At 46.1% G+C, this 19,195-nt stretch overlaps 1 protein-coding gene across 3 annotated transcripts in view; it reads right to left on the bottom strand.

The window, feature by feature from the left end:
* LOC147612894 (uncharacterized) overlaps positions 1-19,195 on the bottom strand; it is a 224,838-nt gene that overhangs the window by 57,948 nt on the left and 147,695 nt on the right. For all 3 annotated transcript variants that reach the window (XM_086782164.1, XM_086782165.1, XM_086782167.1), the window contains 2 exons: positions 11,661-11,832; positions 11,253-11,549 (listed from right to left, as the gene is read on the bottom strand). In XM_086782164.1, coding sequence (XP_086638290.1) covers positions 11,253-11,549; positions 11,661-11,832 — 469 coding nt within the window. The remainder of the gene's footprint in view (positions 1-11,252; positions 11,550-11,660; positions 11,833-19,195) is intronic.

Raw genomic sequence — 19,195 nt, forward strand, 5'->3', positions numbered from 1 at the left:
GACCCTGTTCGCAGACAGGAGACCGAGCCATGATGTACCTAGACAGAGGATCCTGACAGACTTTTTCAGCACCAGCAGCAGCACCAGCAGCCCAGCCCACACACCTCCTGATACCTCCTCCATCGGGCCATCAAGACACCAGCCACACTCCCAAGGAGTCACCATTGATAGAGCAATCGTCTTATGTCAAGCTCGTTGGCCATGCCCACCAGGATCCCAACCATGGCATCCTCACCATCGCCAGATCAGAGCACTTATTGCTCAGCATCGGAGGCGCCTACCTCGCTTCTACGACCTCTCCATTCTAGATAGCGCCATGGCGGAGATATTTGATCTGAGGAGAGGGCAGCACTTCAACTGATCAGCATACATGGATCTACTTGATATACATTTTCTAGTATTTTCTACTCAATATCATCTAGGAGTCCTACTTACAGTTCTTATAATTGTAAGATAGTCGGTTTGGTTGTTCTCTTTGATGAGACACCCACTTCAGATGTACGCTTGTTTTGGTCTCATAGGCCATTATGGCCTCTTAGAGACGTTAATATATCATTTCATTTCATTTCTAGATCTAGGACATGCTCCATCGCCATTTCCACATGACGTAGCTCAGGGAGACCTCGCCACACTCATTAGCTTTATGCTTGATACTTTGGAGAGTGGTACATCATCTTTTGGGGACTAATGCTCCTCTCATGTTTCATGCTCCTGTTATCCCATGTTCAGATTTCCATGGAGAGTTATGTGTCACCCCAAAAAGATATTTTGGATTTGCTCTATTTTATTTTCCGTTCAATGACGAGATATGCCATGGACATTATTGTATCACTTTGGTCTCATAGGCCCATTGGGTCTTTAGTAGATACTTAATATATCATTCTTTCTTTCACAGCATTGTCCGGAAGGACGAAGACGCATGGTACCTTTGAGTGCGGCTACAGCTTTTTGGGGACAGAGTCATACACATTGTTGTTTGCTATTTTGCACCAAGCCCCTTGCCTTATGCTACAGAGCATGCCAATAACCATGCTTACCATTCTATGGGGATATTATGCTCTCACAGTTGGGGGAAGTCCTCCTTCTTGGGGACTTCAACGCTAGGACAAGGAGTTGTAGACATCTATGTCATGGGCTGCCATGTGAACACTCTTGGACTAGCTGGGGCACTTTTTTCCTCTTTAGGAGGTTTTTTCCCTTGTGCATAGGGACACTCTCTTAGCCAGTGTCCTTATCATTTGGAATACTTATCCTTGTACTTGGTGTGGTGTACTATCACCAATTGGCCGACCATTTGGTCCATCTCCAATTTTGTGTCTCGTTCACTTGAGGCCAGGCCGGTGTCTCATGTGAAGAGGCCAGTATTTTTGCTTGACATGGACGGGAGCCAGACTGGTGCCATCCGTGTGTTAGCAAGATGGTGTCGTATGGACGGGAGCCAGACTGGTGCCACCCGTGTATGACCTGGACTGTGTTCTATCCATGGGATTGTCACGCCATGGAAGAGCCAGTATTCGTGCCGTGTCTTGCCTATGGGACTGTCACTCCATAGGGAGGCTCGTGCCTGGAACTGTGTTTTACCTATGGGATTGTCACTCCATAGGAAGACCAGGATTTATGTTTTACGTCGTGCCATTTTTGTGCCCAACAGATATTTTGTACTTGTTCCATGAACGGGAGATATGTCCATGATACTATTTGCACATGCACTCATGTTTTGCTTGTTTGAAACTGTTTTCGCATGACTTGTATTTTTGTGTTTGCCTGCTTGACGTGCCACTTACTGAGCGGGGACGCCTGCCAGTGAGTCGTGAAGTTTGCTGTGTCTTCTGACGAGTTTTGTTGCGTGTGAACAGGTGGTAAGTGTATTGCACATGTTGGTTTAATAGTTTATTTTCTAACCTTTTGTTTTATAAGGTTGTATGTTCACATTCACTTAAAAGTGGGCACCCACATAGAGGCCAAGGTGGGGAGCCACACATAACTCTTGTGTGTGTGCGGGTGGGTGCATGGTCACCTACCCACACCACCATGAAGCTGGCCGCCCCCCATGCAAACGTGGGGAGCCGGCCAGCTATAGCTGTTTAACTCCCCTCCAACATCTACAAAATAGAGGCTACCACCCTTCGTAAAAAGGAACCGACGATCATTTCCACGATCCCTCAGGCAACTCCTTCTCCTGCGCTTCTGCTCCAAGGCGGCTGCACTTCAACCTGCGCTTCTGCTCCCAAGCGGCTGCTTATCAACCTGCGTTTCTGCATACAGGCGGCAGCTGTGTCCTACATACAGGCGGTGTTTGTACTGCACATGCTGCGCTGCCTCTTTTGCAGGCTACTGTGTGCCATCATCAGCAGGCTACACAGGCTGCATAGGCTGCGCCGCCTCCTCCAGCAAGTAGTTGTCCCCTCCAGCAGATAGCTGCCTCTTCTCCACTGCAGCCAGGCGACCATACAGGCTGCTCCACTGCTATGTGTACTTCTCCTACTCTGCAGTCGACGGCTGTACCCTGCATACAAACGGCTCCTGCTGCTTCTCCCTCAGGCGGCTGTACATTCTGTACGTGGCTGCTGTTCCTTCAGTTGGCGGCTGTGCTGCTACAACCAGGCGACTCCTCCTCTTCCTCCTCCTCCACAGAAGGTGGCTGTGTCCTGCATAGCGGGTGGTTGTTTTCCTTTGCGGTTGTGCCTCCTTTACATAGGCGGCATCTCCTTTCTTCAGGAGGCTATACTTTTCCCCAGGCAACTACTCCTCACGACATGCTGCTGCACCTTGGTGTCCCTCTCAAGTAGCTGCACACAGACACCATGGGTATTGGTCTTCCATCTGCAATCTACAAGTAAGTGAATTTCAGATTTAAGTGAAGAACTTTGTGGTAAATCTGATAAGGGATTCTCTCTACGGCTAACACTCGTTTGGTGCTGGGTAGTCCAAGTTTTTGGAGAACCGCGGTCCAAAGGTGCCGAGATCGGGAGAGCCAAGCGTTAGTACAGGAGCGCCTGTTTGTGCGTGGTCCTGGAACACCAGTGGGGTGCTCTCCGCGGAGTCCAGTGAAGGCACAGGACCGTAGAGACTGGACCACTCAAGCGGTCGCTCTCCTTCGAATATCTACTTCGAGCTTCTTGTTTGGTACTGTATTCATTTGTACATCGACATCATCTGTTTCTTTGAACCCATGGAGCATTGTATTTGTTAATTACTCCCAATAATATATCATATATTGAGGGGGGGGGTCGGCCCGTTCCGGCCCTAGTGCTGGTGTCCATCTATTTCATTTCATTTCATTTCAAATTCCAGTTGTTATTAAGTTGTCCATTTCAAATTGTGATATTAAGTTGTGCTATTACGTGTGTGGGTGTCCAACGGAGTCTATTCCCACTTGACGGGATCGGTTTCATTGGTATCAGTCTTCAGAGCACGTTTGTTTCCCTCTTCTTAGTCGGGAAACGAACCTGTGTATTGGACACCCCGCTTCTAGCACACTTAACACAATGGACAGCCAAGGCAACCCTTTGGAAGTGCCTAATTCGAGAGGCCCATCAAGTGCCTCGCATGGTTCTAATGCTCTGCGAGGAAGACACAAACCCCTTGAAAGGGTAAATGATAGTGATTCAAAGGAACAACTGTCTCGAGGAAAGACAGTTATGCTAGAAGAAGAGCCTGATGCAATGAGGGCTGAAATGGAGCATATGAGAAAGCTTTTGCAAGCACAAGAGCAAGAGCTAAAATTTTTGCATGAAGATCCCCACGTGCAAAGTGCCATTGAAGCAAGGAAAGCTAATGCAATGGTAGATGTGACTTTTGAGTCCATGGCACAGGAAGTAGGCAAGAAGCCAAGGGAGTTGGCACTTTCTTACCTCCTCCGCAAAGGTGACATCAAAGAGGGGGAAGATGGAGAGCTGAAATTCAGAAATCCACCTCGCTTGAAGCATGGAGATCCCGCATCTCAAAGGTTGAGGTCTTTTATGCAAAAGGAAGAGGTGACAGTCACCTCTCGTCATGCATCTTCTCCACAAGACACAAAGCTTGACAGGTATATGTATGCTAGTGCTCATGGAGGGCATGAAGGTCACATGCATTCAGATATGTATCCCATGGTAGGGGTGACAGGTCAGCTACTAAAAGAGCTTTGCCTTCTGAGTTGTCTCATGGAGAGACATTGCCTTATGCAGGAAAGTCACATGCATTTGATTCTCAAGTTCGTGGAGCACATGCCACCGTGCTTCATGAAACTTCCATGATGGCCCATGGAGCCCATGCAGATAGGGCTGCCCCGTTGGATAAAGGGAAAAGAAAAAGAGAGGACCATGAGCCTCATGCCAGAAAGCTCAAGGAATTTAAAGCAGGTAACAAGTCTGTTAAGTTTGATGTTTTTCATGGAGAGCATGATGCTTCCAAAGTGTTAGCATTTGTGGCACAGTTTGACATTGCTTTTAGCGATGAGGACTTCACTGAGAAGTCTAAAAAAGAAGGACGGATCATTCCGCATGTGCGTGGACTATAGAGCTTTAAACAAGCTTACCATCAAGAACAGATTCCCAATTCCACGTATTGATGACATTTTGGATAAGCTTGATGGTTCGGCTTGTTTTAGCCGACTTGATTTGAAGAGTGGTTATCACCAAATACGAGTGGTGCCACAAGATGTCCATAAAACTGCATTCAGGACAGCCTTTGGATTATATGAATTTTTGGTAATGCCTTTTGGTCTCACCAATGCTCCTGCCACTTTTAATCGTATGATGGATGGGATATTCCGACCCCATCGCAAATTCACAGGAGTATTCTTTGATGATATCTTGGTTTTCTCCAAGAATGAGCAGGAACACAGAACTCATTTGGTTACAGTGTTCAAAGACTTGCGGAAGCATAAACTTTTTATTAATGCCAAGAAAAGTGAGTTCTTCCTTTCAGAGATAAATTATTTGGGACACATTGTATCCAAGGATGGAGTAACAATGGATCCTACAAAGATAGAGACCATCCGGAATTGGCCAGAATTACAAAACGTACATCAAGTACGTAGTTTTCTGGGACTATGTTCATATTATAGGCGTTTCATAAGACATTTTGCTATGATAGCCACTCTTCTACATGATCTCACAAAGAAGAAAACCACTTTCAAATGGACTTCAAAAGAACAGGATGCTTTCTTGCAGCTCAAGCATGCTATCATATGTGGACCCGTGTTGATTGTTCCTTACTTGCACAAGTCATTCGTAGTAGAATGTGATGCTTGTGGCGATTGTATAGGAGCTGTCCTAAATCAAGAAGGGCATGCAGTTGCATACGAGAGCCGTCGTTTGCATGATGCTGAGCTTCATATGGATATCTATGAGAAAGAGCTCTTGGCTGTAATTCATGCCTTAAAGATATGGAAACATTATCTGCTTGGGGCTGAATTTGTAGTCAAGACAGATCATCAAAGCTTGAGATACTTTCTATCTCAAACAAAGCTTTCAGAGAAGCAGATGAGAATGGCAAACTTTCTTTCCATGTTTCATTTTCAGATTGTGCATACTCCAGGAAAGAAAAATGTGGTAGCAGATGAGGCCTTATGTAGCTACAGTCTTAGTGGCCTCTCATGGGGACTTATCTGCTATGCGAAATTTGTATCATTTCAATGCTGATTTTTGCCATATATGGACTGATTTGATGGCTGGTCATTCACATGCCTCTTATGTTATCAACGAGGGTTATCTTATGAAGGATAATTGCCTATGTGTGGTGAAGGATTTGCGCCCAAAGGTTATGGACGAATGTCACGTTCCACCTTATGCTGGTCATAGAGGTATCATGCCCACTACACGCATGATTGAGAGAGATTTCTTTTGGCCAAGCATGCGAAAAGACATTGAGGCTTATGTACGTGCATGTATTACTTGCCAAAAGGTGAAATTTGACAGGCAAAAACCTCCAGGTTTGCTTCAGCCATTGCCTATTCCCTCGCAACCTTGGGAAAGTATTACTATGGATTTTATTATGGACTTGCCTAGGTCCTAGCATGGGAATGATACTATTTGGACCATTGTGGACGGATTTAGCAAGCAAGCTCATTTCTTGACCGTCAAGAAAACCATTAAAGTTGATCATATGCTAAAGCTTTTTCTTGCTAATATTTTCAAGCATCATGGTATGCCTAAATCCATTGTTGGGAAAAGAGATCCCAGGACTACGAGCCTCTTTTGGAGGGCTTTATTTGATAACATGGATACTAAACTTGAGTTTTCATCAGCTTATCATTTCCAGCCAGAACAGATTGTTTCTCACAAGGAGAGAAAGGTACCTGCAGGAAAGCTTTCCAGGAGATACCTTGTGAAGTTCAAAAATTATTTGCCTATTGATGCAAAGTGGGTAAATGAGGATTATTTTGTTGACTACCCACAGTTGTTGCAAGCATATCTTGAGGCTTTTCAGTTGGGGGATGTCACCAATTGGCCGACCATTTTGTCCATCTCCAGTTTTGTGTCTCGTTCACTTGAGGCCAGGCCGGTGTCTCATGTGAAGAGGCCAGTATTTTTGCTTGACATGGACGGGAGCCAGACTGGTGCCACCCGTGTGTTAGCAAGATGGTGTCGTATGGATGGGAGCCAGACTGGTGCCACCCGTGTATGACCTGGACTGTGTTCTATCCATGGGATTGTCACGCCATGGAAGAGCCAGTATTCATGCCGTGTCTTGCCTATGGGACTGTCACTCCATAGGGTGGCTCGTGCCTGGAACTGTGTTTTACCTATGGGACTGTCACTCCATAGGAAGACCAGGATTTATGTTTTACGTCGTGCCATTTTTGTGTCCGACAGATATTTTGTACTTGTTCCATGAACGGGAGATATGTCCATGATACTATTTGCACATGCACTCATGTTTTGCTTGTTTGAAACTGTTTTCGCATGACTTGTATTTTTGTGTTTGCCTGCTTGACGTGCCACTTACTGAGCGGGGACGCCTGCCAGTGAGTCATGAAGTTTGCTCTGTCTTCTAACGAGTTTTGTTGCGTGTAAACAAGTGGTAAGTGTATTGTACATGTTGGTTTAATAGTTTATTTTCTAATCTTTTGTTTTATAAGGTTGGGAGCCACACTTAATTCTTGTGTATGTGGGGGTGGGTGCATGGTCATCTACCCACGCCACCATGAAGCTGGCCGCCCCCCATGCAAACGTGGGGAGCCGGCTAGCTGTAATTGTTTAACTCCCCTCCAACATCTACAAAATAGAGGCTACCACCCTTCGTAAAGAGGAACCGGCGATCATTTCCACGATCCCTCAGGCGGCTTCTTCTCCTGCGCTTCTGCTCCCAGGCGGCTGCACTTCAACTTGCGCTTCTGCTCCCAGGCGGCTGCACTTCAACCTGCGCTTCTGCTCCCAGGCGGCTGCTTATCAACCTGCGATTCTGCATACAGGTGGCAGTTGTGCCCTACATACAGGCGGTGTTTGTACTGCACATGTTGTGCTGCCTCTTTTGCAGGCTGCATAGGCTGCGCCGCCTCCTCCAGCAGGTAGTAGTCCCCTCCAGCAGATGGCTGCCTCTTCTCCACTCCAGCCAGGCGACCATACAGGCTGCTCCTCCGCTGTGTGTACTACTCCTACTCTGCAGGCGACGGTTGTACCCTGCATACAAACGGCTCCTGCTGCTTCTCCCTCAGGCGGCTGTACCTTCTGTATGTGGCTGCTGTTCCTTCAGTAGGCGGCTGTGCTCCTACAACCAGGCGACTCCTCCTCTTCCTCCTCCTCCACAGAAGGTGGCTGTGTCCTGCACAGCGGGTGGTTGTTTTCCTTTGCAGGCGGTTGTGCCTCCTTTACATAGGCGGCATCTCCTTTCTTCAGGAGGCTATACTTTTCCCCAGGTAACTACTCCTCACGACATGCTGCTGCACCTTGGTGTCCCTCTCAAGTAGCTGCACACAGACACCATGGGTATTGGTCTTCCATCTGCAATCTACAAGTGAATTTCAGATTTAAGTAAAGAACTTTGTGGTAAATCTGATAAGGGATTGTCTCTACGACTAACACCCGTTCGGTGCCGGGTAGTCCAAGTTTTTGGAGAACCGCGGTCCAAAGGTGCCGAGATCGGGAGAGCCAGGCGTTAGTACGGGAGCGCCTGTTTGTGCGTGGTCCTGGAACACCAGTGGGGCGCTCTCCACGGAGTCCAGTGAAGGCACAGGACCGTAGAGACTGGACCACTCAAGTGGTCAATCTCCTTCGAATATCTACTTCGAGCTTCTTGTTTGGTACTGTATTCATTTGTACATGGACATCATCTGGTTCTTTGAACCCATGGTGTATTGTATTTGTTAAATACTCCCAATAATATATCATATATTGAGGGGGGGGTCGGCCTGTTCTGGCCCCAGTGCTGGTGTCCATCTATTTCATTTTATTTCATTTCAAATTCCAGTTGTTATTAAGTTGTTCATTTCAAATTCTGATATTAAGTTGTGCTATTACGCGTGTGGGTGTCCAACGGAGTCTATTCCCACTTGACGGGATCGGTTTCATGTACATTTATATGAGATATCCATCTTGAGTTGTGGGCCTCTCAAGCTTGCTCACGATTGCTACTACGTGTCTATTGTATGTTGCTGACCCTAATTTACAGGTGATCCCAATATTTGGTGTAAGAGCAGGCACTCCTGCCCATCATCTGGAGCTCGCCATATCTCGTGGAGAGCAAAACATGTTGTGTTCTTTTTTTTCTGCGTGGACTCCTAATTGACCTTTTGCTGTGGTGGTCTTGCTCTCTATGTACTTGGGCGACTGTAGCTGTACAGCCGGGTAGCACCCGCATGGACTTTATGGGTTGTAGCTCTTAAGCACAGCAATGCCACCATCGCCTGCAGTGGGCATTAGTGTGCCACCTTCAACCATGCCTTGCAGCAGAAGTGGGACTTAGATGCCACCATTGCAAAGCAAAAAGGGGCATCCCATCTCCTACAAATAGCCAGCGCCGCCTCTTCATCCTACTACTCCACTATGACGTTTACATACAACAGCTGGCAAGATACTCAATTAGAGAACCCCCAAATCAAATTTTTGATCTGCCAGTGCCGCCCATATGGTGATGACTCAGCTCAATTCTGCAACCTTCCACTGTCGACGGCACCGCCTGTGCAGAAAAATTTATCGGAATGTTTTTTCACGGTTGGATTCCTCGCCTCTTCCCGAGTCTCCCAAGCCAAGAATTGTCCAAATCAAAGTTCGTTTGGGCCTCCAAAAGACCTCTGCAAATTTTCAGCCTGTCCCAAAAAAGAGTTGAACCAAGCATACAGCCTATTGCTTTGTGGATTTTCACAAAGTGTTGGATTTTGTCCCCCCCGATCCCCCCCATAAAGGACATTTGCAGGAGCTGCATCTCGCACGACAAGATTTGGGGTGTGATGGCCTTATACAAGGCAGTGATTGGCCGAGTTCGTGCACCAGGTGGACTCTCTAGAGACATATGTACTACTCATAATAACAAAAAAACTTGTTTCTAGCTTTCGAAACCTTGAAACTTCGAAACGGTTTTTAAAAACCTCGAAACCTCTCCAATCAAGCAGTCGCCCAACTTTCAGGTTTTGTTTTTTCCCCCCTGATTCTCTTCTTCTCTCCTCTTCTTCTTCCTTCCTCTTCTTCTCTCCTCTTCTTCTCCTTTTCTCTTCTTCTCCTCTCTTCTTTCCCCTTTTTCTTCCTTCAATGTCTTAAATCGTTCCCAATTTCTACCTTCTGTTCTTCAATTTCTTAAGAGTCCTTGATTGAACCACTTGGGACATCTAATCAAGGAAAATTGCCATAATGCCTCACCAAAATAAGGATCGAGGTGTGTGAGAAGAGACCATTTTTTCATCATTACACTATTTTTAGTTGGCTACTATAAGTTCTTTAAGTATTTTTTACTTTATGCATTGAAGGCACCACATTGTCACCCCGATGGGCATCTGGAAAAGATAGGAGATGACACCAAGTCCACCAACATTATGGTTGTCATCCTACCAGCATTGGGCCTCCTTTCGTATTCTCTTGTTCTTCAAGAGAATTTCTCAGAAAGCGGTAAGCATACCATCGAGGGGTCATGCCCGGAGGTGTAGTCGCCCGCGCCTCACCCTTGTGCCTGAGCCGGGGGACAATGGGCGAGGTACTAGGCTAGGGCTGTCTGTCGGCCGTGTGACGGGGTGCGGGGAGAGATGCCTCTCCCCTCCGCCCACGTTGTGTCCCCCCCCTCCCCCGTACCACCCGTAGGAACCATTAAAATGATTCCTCAGCTATCCCTCGGGTCATCATTGTCATCTCTCATCTTGTTCATTGAATCCTATAGTCATTGTGTCGTTCCATCTTGTGTGTTGTCCCTCTCATTGTGACCACTTTTGTGGTCTCTCCATCAGCACCCCGTTCTCGCAATGTGCCTCTTTTCTTGTACCGCCTCTTTCATCTTTTGTAGTTGCCTTGTGATTGCTGGTGCCTCTTTCTTTTCTTCGGACCATCTTGGCAGCCCTTTTACCTTGACTGGCCCCCATTCTTTTCCTAGTGTGCTCACTTCACCTTGTCTGGCCTTTTGTGCTCTCATCACCAATTGAGCCTCCATCTCAGGGATTTCTTTAAGCACCCAACAAACTTTGGGTTCTTTTGCACCAGTTACAGGCTTCTAAGAACAATTTACTGCGAAGTGACCTGGCAACTATAACAACCACCTTCTCCATGAGCTAGGGAAACTGCAACTACTACCAAGGGAGAGTGTCAGAACTCATGATGTGGACCGCAGTGCTGGTGGTGGGCCTACCTTGGCGACTTCATGATGCATCAATGGGTGACACAGGCCTTGCCCAAGACCAGCCAGCAGAAGATCTGAGAGAATCGGCTGGCACCAACCACCTTGTTGAAGTTCCCGGAGCTAGCCTACCAACTAGAAAACACGCACCTCATCTTTGAGCATGATGTGGGCTCTGCACCTCCTATGGCAACACCACTTACAAATTGTGTTCTTGAATGAAATGCATGTGCATCCTCCCCTTTGTTCATCTTGACTGGCGTTTCCCCTTTGGGAAGGGATTTTAACTTAGCCATTTTCGCTGTTTTTCTCTTTAACTAATAGAAGGATCTTCCCCACACACCCCCCCCCTCCTCCTCCCCCACCTCCCCCCCCCCAAAAAAAAAAAAAACACTAATTTGAAACAGTAGTTCATTGAATTTAGCAGCTGTTCTGGCCTTTTTCCTTGTATTATCTTTGTTTTCTTCTCTTTATTCTTCTGAAGCACAACTGAAACAACTTTGTTGACTTACTTTTTGCTCCTTTTTTGGCTCCAAGCTTCCCTCGATTGGAGTTACCGTGAATATTTCTGAGAAGCTGCCTTTCATGCAGAATTTGAATGAAACTGTATATCTACCCTTATTCTGGAGAACCAAAGTCTTCAAGGAGTCCTCTGCCACCTTCACAGTGCCAAAGTCAATGCCACCAGGCACAGGTGCCTCCTCTTGAGAGTTGTGGTTTCTAACAACAATGTCAATCTTAAATGCTTCAGCTGTAACATTCAAGGTAAATTCTTGAGCTGCTTTTTCCAGGTTTTTCATATGAAAGACCTGCAAGGAGTAAAAAGATGAGTCAATAAAGCTCTCAAGGCAGAGATTTAGAAGTATAAAACTCATCACATCAAGAGCATGAAACTATCAGTCTACTGGCATAGGGGAAACCTGTAAGGTAAACTTTTCCTTCAAATTCCTCTCCTCAATGGAGGTAAAGGTCACGTGAACCACTCTGGTATTCATCGCATCCATTGTCCCATACATCTCTGAAAATGTAAACTCTTTAGCTGCATCCTCCAAACCACATATTTTCCATTGTATTGGCAGGGCACATACATTCCTGCACAATCGTAAGAGGTTTCTGATGATGGTGCAATATAAGAATGGCACCCATTAGTTGCAAACAAGTATATAAAAGCTACCGAACACACCTTTAAATTGAGAAGGTTGTGAACATGCATGACCCAAAAGTCAAGTCTTAGCGTCAGTTATTGCTCCGTGAATCCCTCTCTTAAGAATCTAATATGTTCACGAAATGTTTTTTGCCTAATGGACATATCTAACACAGCCTGATAATTATTGGAACAATGTGAAGAGACTAATGGACATTACGACAATGCTGTTATATTTTCACAAAGCTAATATAAGTGACCAGATTGCTCATACGAAGGGTTTCCCACTAGGCCTCTCAGAGAACAAAACCCAAATCCAGGCATACGCCAAGCTCTAGCAATACACCCAGAAGTTAGACATCCATGGGCTTCGGTTGGTATGGGGAACAAGGGTTTGGGTGCTGTCAGTGTTGCTCTAGCGTCAGGCTCAAGGATGCTCAAGATCAGGAAAGGTATTTGGAACCTCATGCTTGTTTCTGTTGCTATTAGAGGTGCATCCTTGTCTCATTTTTCTCTTTAGTACATGTGACAAGGGATTGGCCTAGAAGAATTGGGAGTAATTCATCACTCTCAGATTCCTTTGGATCTCTGACATATAGCAAGTACGAAGAAATAGATTACTTTATTGATGAGTGGAATAGAATTCCCCACAACTCCTACATCAAAAGTTACATTCTTGCCTTTAAAAGGAAACCTAATCTTGTTTCCAACCCAATCAATGGCCAGATCTACCTTCTTATGCCAAGGCATACCCAAAATTACATCACAATGTCCAATTTTACCAATAACAAAGTTCTCATAATCCACATAATCCCGAATCTGTAAACGAAGCTTTCCCAAGATAGGGGTCACTTCTGCTAACATTCCCTCGAAGGTGGTATCTGTAGAAATAGAAGCTCCGAACCTATCTAGAGGGAGGTTCATAGCTTCAACCACTCGGGGATGAATATAGTGGTAGGTAGCACTACTTTAAAAATGAATAAGCATGGGTTTGTTAGTCACTTTGCCCCAAGCCTTAAAAAGTTGCCTTCTCTCTGGCAGTGTATCATCCTGGTGTTAAGTTCCTTTGGAAATGCATTAGTTTGGGGCGGCTTGATTTCTTAGTTTGACTTGTTAGAGATATTTTATAATGATGGGTAGCATCACTATCAAATCCATGCTTGATTCCTTCAGCGGAACAGGTAGCTCTCCATCTTTCTGCAGTAGAGACTCCTTCGGCCTGAAGATGAGCTTAAGCAGCTTCAACTTCTTCGACTTTGGTGGCTTGATCCTTGATGAAATCATCAAACATTCGAGCTCTTCTATGGTCCTGTTCCTTCACGGTCTCATGAGTAATGGATCGTCGGCCTTGGTTCCCAAACTGGAGTCTTGGATTGGCCTCATAGTTGTTCCCTTCATTAGGTCCTTAGTCTCCCTCTACTCTGGACATGGCTCTGTCACCCCAAGAGAGATTTCCTCAAGAAAAATCCGTGCTCTGATACCACTGTAAGCCCAGTGGGGCATGCCATGACAGACTCAACCAAGAGATATAGATAGATAGATAGATAGTTAGAGAGAGAAAGAAAGAAAGAAAGAAAGATTTTATTAACGTCTTCCAAAAGACCGAACTCGGCCTATGAGACAAATCGGAGTACCTGTATGAGAGAGAGAGAGAGAGAGAGAGAGAGAGAAATGAAGTGAAAGAGAGATGTTGAATTGGAGGGGGGCGAATCTTGGTTTCCTGTACATGTTTTAGGGTTTTGTCTGCAACAGAGCTGCTGTTTTAGGGATTCGTTTGCAACAGAGCTGCTGATTTAGGGTTTCGTCTGCATCAGAACTGCTGTTTTAGGGTTTCGTATGTAAAACAGAGCTGCTGTTTTAGGGTTTTGTCTGCAACATAGCTACCGTTTTAGGTTTTCGTTTGCAACAAAGATGCTATTTTAGGGTTTCAATCAGAAATTTTGCTGCTGTTTTAGGGTTTACACGTGCTGTTTTAGGGTTTTTCCTGCAGCAAAACAGCTTTTTTAGGGTTTCGAATAGAGGTTTTGTTGCTGTCTGGGGTTTACAGCTGTTGTTTTAGGGTTTCGCCTACAGCAAAGCTACTGTTTTAGGGTTTTCCTTGCAGCAGAGAGAAATGAAATGAAATGCAATGTTATTTTAACGTCTTCAAAAGGCCATAATGACCTATAAGACCAAAAAGTTACATCATGGTGGATCTGATACAATGTCTGGATAAAAAACCAGAAAATGAAAAATAAAGATGATACTACTAGCACCTAGAAAATGAAACTGGAACTGGAAGGTAAACAAAAACCCTTATAGGGTGTGAATATAGTGAGGGGGGGGGGGGGGGGGGGGTACGCTATGGAGGTGAGTGGAGTACAGTGAGGGGATACAATATCATGTGGGACGGGGGGGTACACCATGGAGGTGCCTCCATCTCATAATATGTGCCGCATCGGACGCTGGCAGATCTCCTCAATATCCTCTGTGTGGTCAGTACCCTGACTGGGTGTCCCGCATGTCTCGCAAGAATAATCCGAATCCGCCGCTGCAACCTCCGTCTATGCTGGGATGCCCTCCTCCGTAGTCGTGGGCGTCTGGACCACCCAAGCTCAATCGCACAATCAATCAGTGTACCGCTGGTGTGGGCGGTATCCATGTCCTGCTCTGCTGCTGTGGTCCATCTGGCATAGTGATGGCTCGACTAAAGAAGTCTGTAATGTGCCTCTGAGTTTGGCTCTCTGTGTGCCTAAGCAGGCTATCTCTACATCTTCGCAGCTCAAGCAAGAACAATCCCAAACACCTCTGGTCCTGGTACCCCATGACTCTGGAAAGTGGTCCAAAACCCTCTCTGAATAAACAGTGGAAACGACCACGTATCTCATAGTATGCAGTACAATGGCATATATAATGCAGCTCTGTCTCTGGCTCCCCATGGCATACTCGGCATATCCTGGCCTCAGCTGGTATACCTCTATATCGGCCAATCTCAATCTCAAGCTGGTGTGAGGATGTGCGAATCTGACCAATAGCACATCGTACTGCATGAGACAAGTGTACATCCATGTAACTGGGTCTGATCACAAAACCATCTGCTGTGAGCTGAAGAAAATGCTCTCTGTAGAAAGCCATCTTCGTGCCCAGCTCCTCAGTCGGCTGTATCCATGTCCTCCTAATGTCCAGCTGAACTAAATCCTGACGGATGAGTCTGGTAATCTCTGTCCGTGTGAGAGTGAGAGAGGGTGCCTCCAGAGAATACTGGAAGGGAGGCAATCTGTCCATGCTAAAACCATGTGCCTGGAACCAAGATGTCATCTGTCCATACCAACAAGCCGTGTCTCCCTGTAAAGCTAACTGTCGGGAGGACTCAAGGGCGAGGCGTGCATATCTGTCTCGGGGGAGATCCCACAAGCCATGTATGTAGGAGACTGACTCATAAGAGCCTCAATCACCAGAGGGGCAGCCGCCACCTCTGCTCGAATAATCACATGAGGTACCACGGCCTTGGCTCTAATAATCCTAGCAATCATAGATACCAAAGGCCTCTCCATACCTCTCCACCCGCCTGCGCTGTGATGGCCCATTGAAGGTCCCCATATCTGCACTCCATAAAGCATAGCTGATGTCACACTAGTGTCAAAAAGCCAAAGTTTCGTTCGAGGTTCCTGAAACTGAACTTGCGAACACATCCTCTCCAAACCACCCAGGGCTGCATGTGCTCTAGTCAATCTAGTCTTTGCTTTTTGACTAAGAGAGAGAGAGAGAGAGAGAGAGACTGGGTTTTCTTTGCTTTTGTACATGGATTTGGATGACCCGGCTGCTAATGTTGGTGGCATGGCTGCCAATAGCCTTAACATGAGGAGATGATCGAGAAGGATGTGGGTTATGCTTCAGATGCCTCGGAGCAACAAAAACGCCAAAGGCTTGATGTTGATGCGAGCTACACTCCGGTGAATGTTGGAGAGAATGCAGAGGAAAGTTCTCAGGTACCTTCTCCGGAGTTTGCACGTTTGCTGCAGATCACTGGTGAGCTTCTGCAAGAATATGTGAAGGCAAATAGCGTGCAAATGGCTGCAGTAGATAATGGTGGTGTGGCTGATGTATGCATGGAGACTCCTTTGTTGCTACAACAGCTAGCAGATTTTCATGATCGTGCTGCTGTCTTCTTTTTTACTAGGCGTATTCCGTTGTTGCCTCGTCTTAGAGCATGGTTGGGCCGCTTGGTGTCGCCTGAGGCACTTGAGGAGATTTATGATGGTCCGAGAGGCTTTTATGAAATACTTTTTCGCACTTCGGAAGCCTGTAGGGTAGTATTGGAGCAGGTGCCACTCTTTTTGGATGGGCAATTGGTTCATGTGGTTCCGTGGAAGCCTATGGCAGAGTACCAAGATATGTTGCGCCAGGCTTGCCCAGTTTGGGTTGAAGTGAAACAATTCCCACCGATGTTTTGGCGTGATTTACCAGGTCTCATGCGAGGTATCGGTGATGTCTTGGTGGTGCCTCGAATGACATCTAGAAACCGAAATCGTCTATGCATGTTGTGGGATACTGGGAGACCTAGGCCGACACATTTGCGTGTCAATATGGCTGGGCTGCAACCTTTAATGTATGAATTGAGGTGGGATACATTTGCTGGCCACTGTTTCAAATGTGGTGAGATGGGCCACTTTGTCTCCGAATGTCCTAAGAAAGAACAAGTTGTTGCTACCAAGGATATCGTTGATGGGCAGTTGCCCGTGGAAGATGAGCATGATGCTCCTTTACATGCTGCCCAGCACATGGATGTACATGTGGATGTTCAGAATGAGGTTGAGCAGCCATGGGTGGAAGTACGTGGTAAAAAGCCATGGAAAGCCTGGGTGTATGGACCCAGGTAGTTCATCTTCGGGCCCTGTGTTGGTCTTTTCTTCTGGCTTATCGGGGATCCCGTAGCACTGGCCTGTGTTACTGTAGGGGTCTTTGCGACTTCTGGGTCTGAGATTGACATCTGTACATGTAAAAAAGATCAGTCTATAGACTGGTGGGGCATGTGCCACTCCTTGTTGTTGTCTTTTCTCTCTCTTTTTTAAAAAAGGTCAAATTAAGTACCATGAAAGTGCAGGTGTTAAAGCCGTGAAAGTGCATGTCATGAGGGGTAATCTTGTGAACCGGAGTAAATCCGTGAGTTGGATTTCCGTGAAATGGAAATCCGTGAGACGACGGATTTTCGTGAGAGTTATTTTCGTGAGGCGGAAATCCGTGAGATGGATTTCCATGCGATTTGTTGCCCCGCGGGGGGATTTCTCAGATGTTGTTTGGCAGGGGCCTTTGCGTACTCATCACGAGCCCTTACATACATATGCTCGTCGCCCTTTGGGTTCAGGTGCCCAGCAACAGACCAGCATTGAGAGGCCGGGAAGCCAACTTTCTTAGGGTACAGAGGCTCTTGGGGTGGATAGAGTAGAACGCTATCCTATTAGAAGTCGCCTAACAAAAGAAGCACAACAACAATTGCCTCGTGTTTGGTTCGAAGGGTGAGGTCATCTCGCCATGGGATGGTCATTACCCTTCGGCACGTGCTCGGGAACTCCAAGGCAGTCTGAGATCACAAATACCATGTCTAAAAATGCAATGCTTCAAAAGGTTCGTGATTTGGCAGATTGTCCTGGGCCTAGTACACGGCCTTGTTGATTCCTTTTCTGGGAAGGCTTATGAAAATTGTACAATGGAATGTAAAGGGTATTTGTTCGCGCCAAAAGCAGTTCAGGCTTTGGCGTACAACTTTTTGCCATGGTTGGGATGTTTTGTGTGCTGTTGAACATAAGCAGCATAAGTTGGCTGGCAAAGCCAATGTATATGAGAGGATTCATGTTTTCTACAGCGGACATCCTGCTTCGCAGTCAGGTGTTATGTTTGCTGTTCGTTCGCAGTTTCAGCCTTCTCTTGTGATTCAAGATGTTCATGGAAGATTTCTAGTGATACAGAATGTTTGGGATGATACGCCTTTATGGTTGTTGGGGGTGTATGCTTCAAATAATGCTCGTGCACGCCGTTTGCTGTGGAATGACTTGTGTGCTCTTTCAATCTCTCATCTTGGCTTTGTGATGGGAGACTTTAATATGTGTGTCTCCAGGGAGCAAGCCACGCCGCCTCATTCTGTAATGGATGGCCCAGAGAGAATGGCGTGGGAAGCTTTTGCAGCAAGGTCGCTAAAACAAGACATGTGGTCTTGGTTGCATCCAGATGAAAGGGATTACACTTATGCCTCACAACAGTTTTGGGGCACTTATGCTAGATTGGATAGGATGTATATTTTACATCAAGATCTCTTTTTGCCAGAGGTTCTTACTATGATGGTTGATCAGCAACAGGTTTTCTCGGATCATTGGCCGCTTGTGTTTGAAATGGTCTATTACCCTGTGGATGCATATAAAGGCTTGTTGGGACGCTTGCCTTTGCGCTTAAATCACACTTTTTTGGAGCATGAAGTTTTTGATGTTTATATGCGTCAGTTGATACCATGTTTCTCCACAAGAGTGTCCATGGCTGATTATCATGCTTGGCCAGTGTTCCTTACCAACACTCGGAAATTAGCGTGGCATTATGGTCTTGCTAATGCCTCTATACAAAAACAGCATGTGGCTCTTCTTGAGTCGCTTTTAAAGGGCTTGCAGGCGTTCATGTTTACTGACTCTATGGATGCTGAAGTTGTGGATGCCATAGAATGGTTGAAAAAGGAGCTATCTAGGGTGCAGGAAGCACAATACGTTCGCTTTAAACTACTTGCACGTCTTGATGCTTTGCGGGATGCTAACTGTCAATCTCATCGCTTCTATGATAAGTTGCATCAAAAACATATGCGTGAGAATATTGTTAGGTTGATGGATGCCCAAGGCAACCTTGTTACTCAACCTTCTGAGGTTATTCAGCATTGCATCAGGTTTTATGAAGATTTGCTTGCCCCTCGAGAGGATGTCTCGCCGGTTGTCCTGGCTGCAAGGGAGTCATTGTTTGCTGAAGTACGATATCAAGTTGACCCTGATGTGGCGGTTCAGCTTGATGCTCCTGTTACTCAAGGGGAAGTGGAAGCTGTTCTCTCCAAACTTCCCATGGGAAAGAGCCCTGGTTGGGATGATTTGACAAATGAGTTTTTTCGAAAATATGCTGATCAGCTTGCAGAGCCTTTGACGCTTATTTGTCAAAGGGTTTGGGATGAGGAATATATGCCTGCCGATTGGAAGTTGGGCATACTTCGTTTGTTGCCTAAAGTCCCTTCGCCTACTTCTTTGGCTCAATGGCGCCCGATCTCACTTATGGGTATTATGTATAAAATCTTTACAAAGATTTTTG

The sequence above is a fragment of the Cibotium barometz genome, chromosome 44 (genome assembly GCF_041138505.1).
Source record: "Cibotium barometz isolate CiBa-2024 chromosome 44, ASM4113850v1, whole genome shotgun sequence".
NCBI classification, from domain to species: domain Eukaryota; kingdom Viridiplantae; phylum Streptophyta; class Polypodiopsida; order Cyatheales; family Cibotiaceae; genus Cibotium; species Cibotium barometz.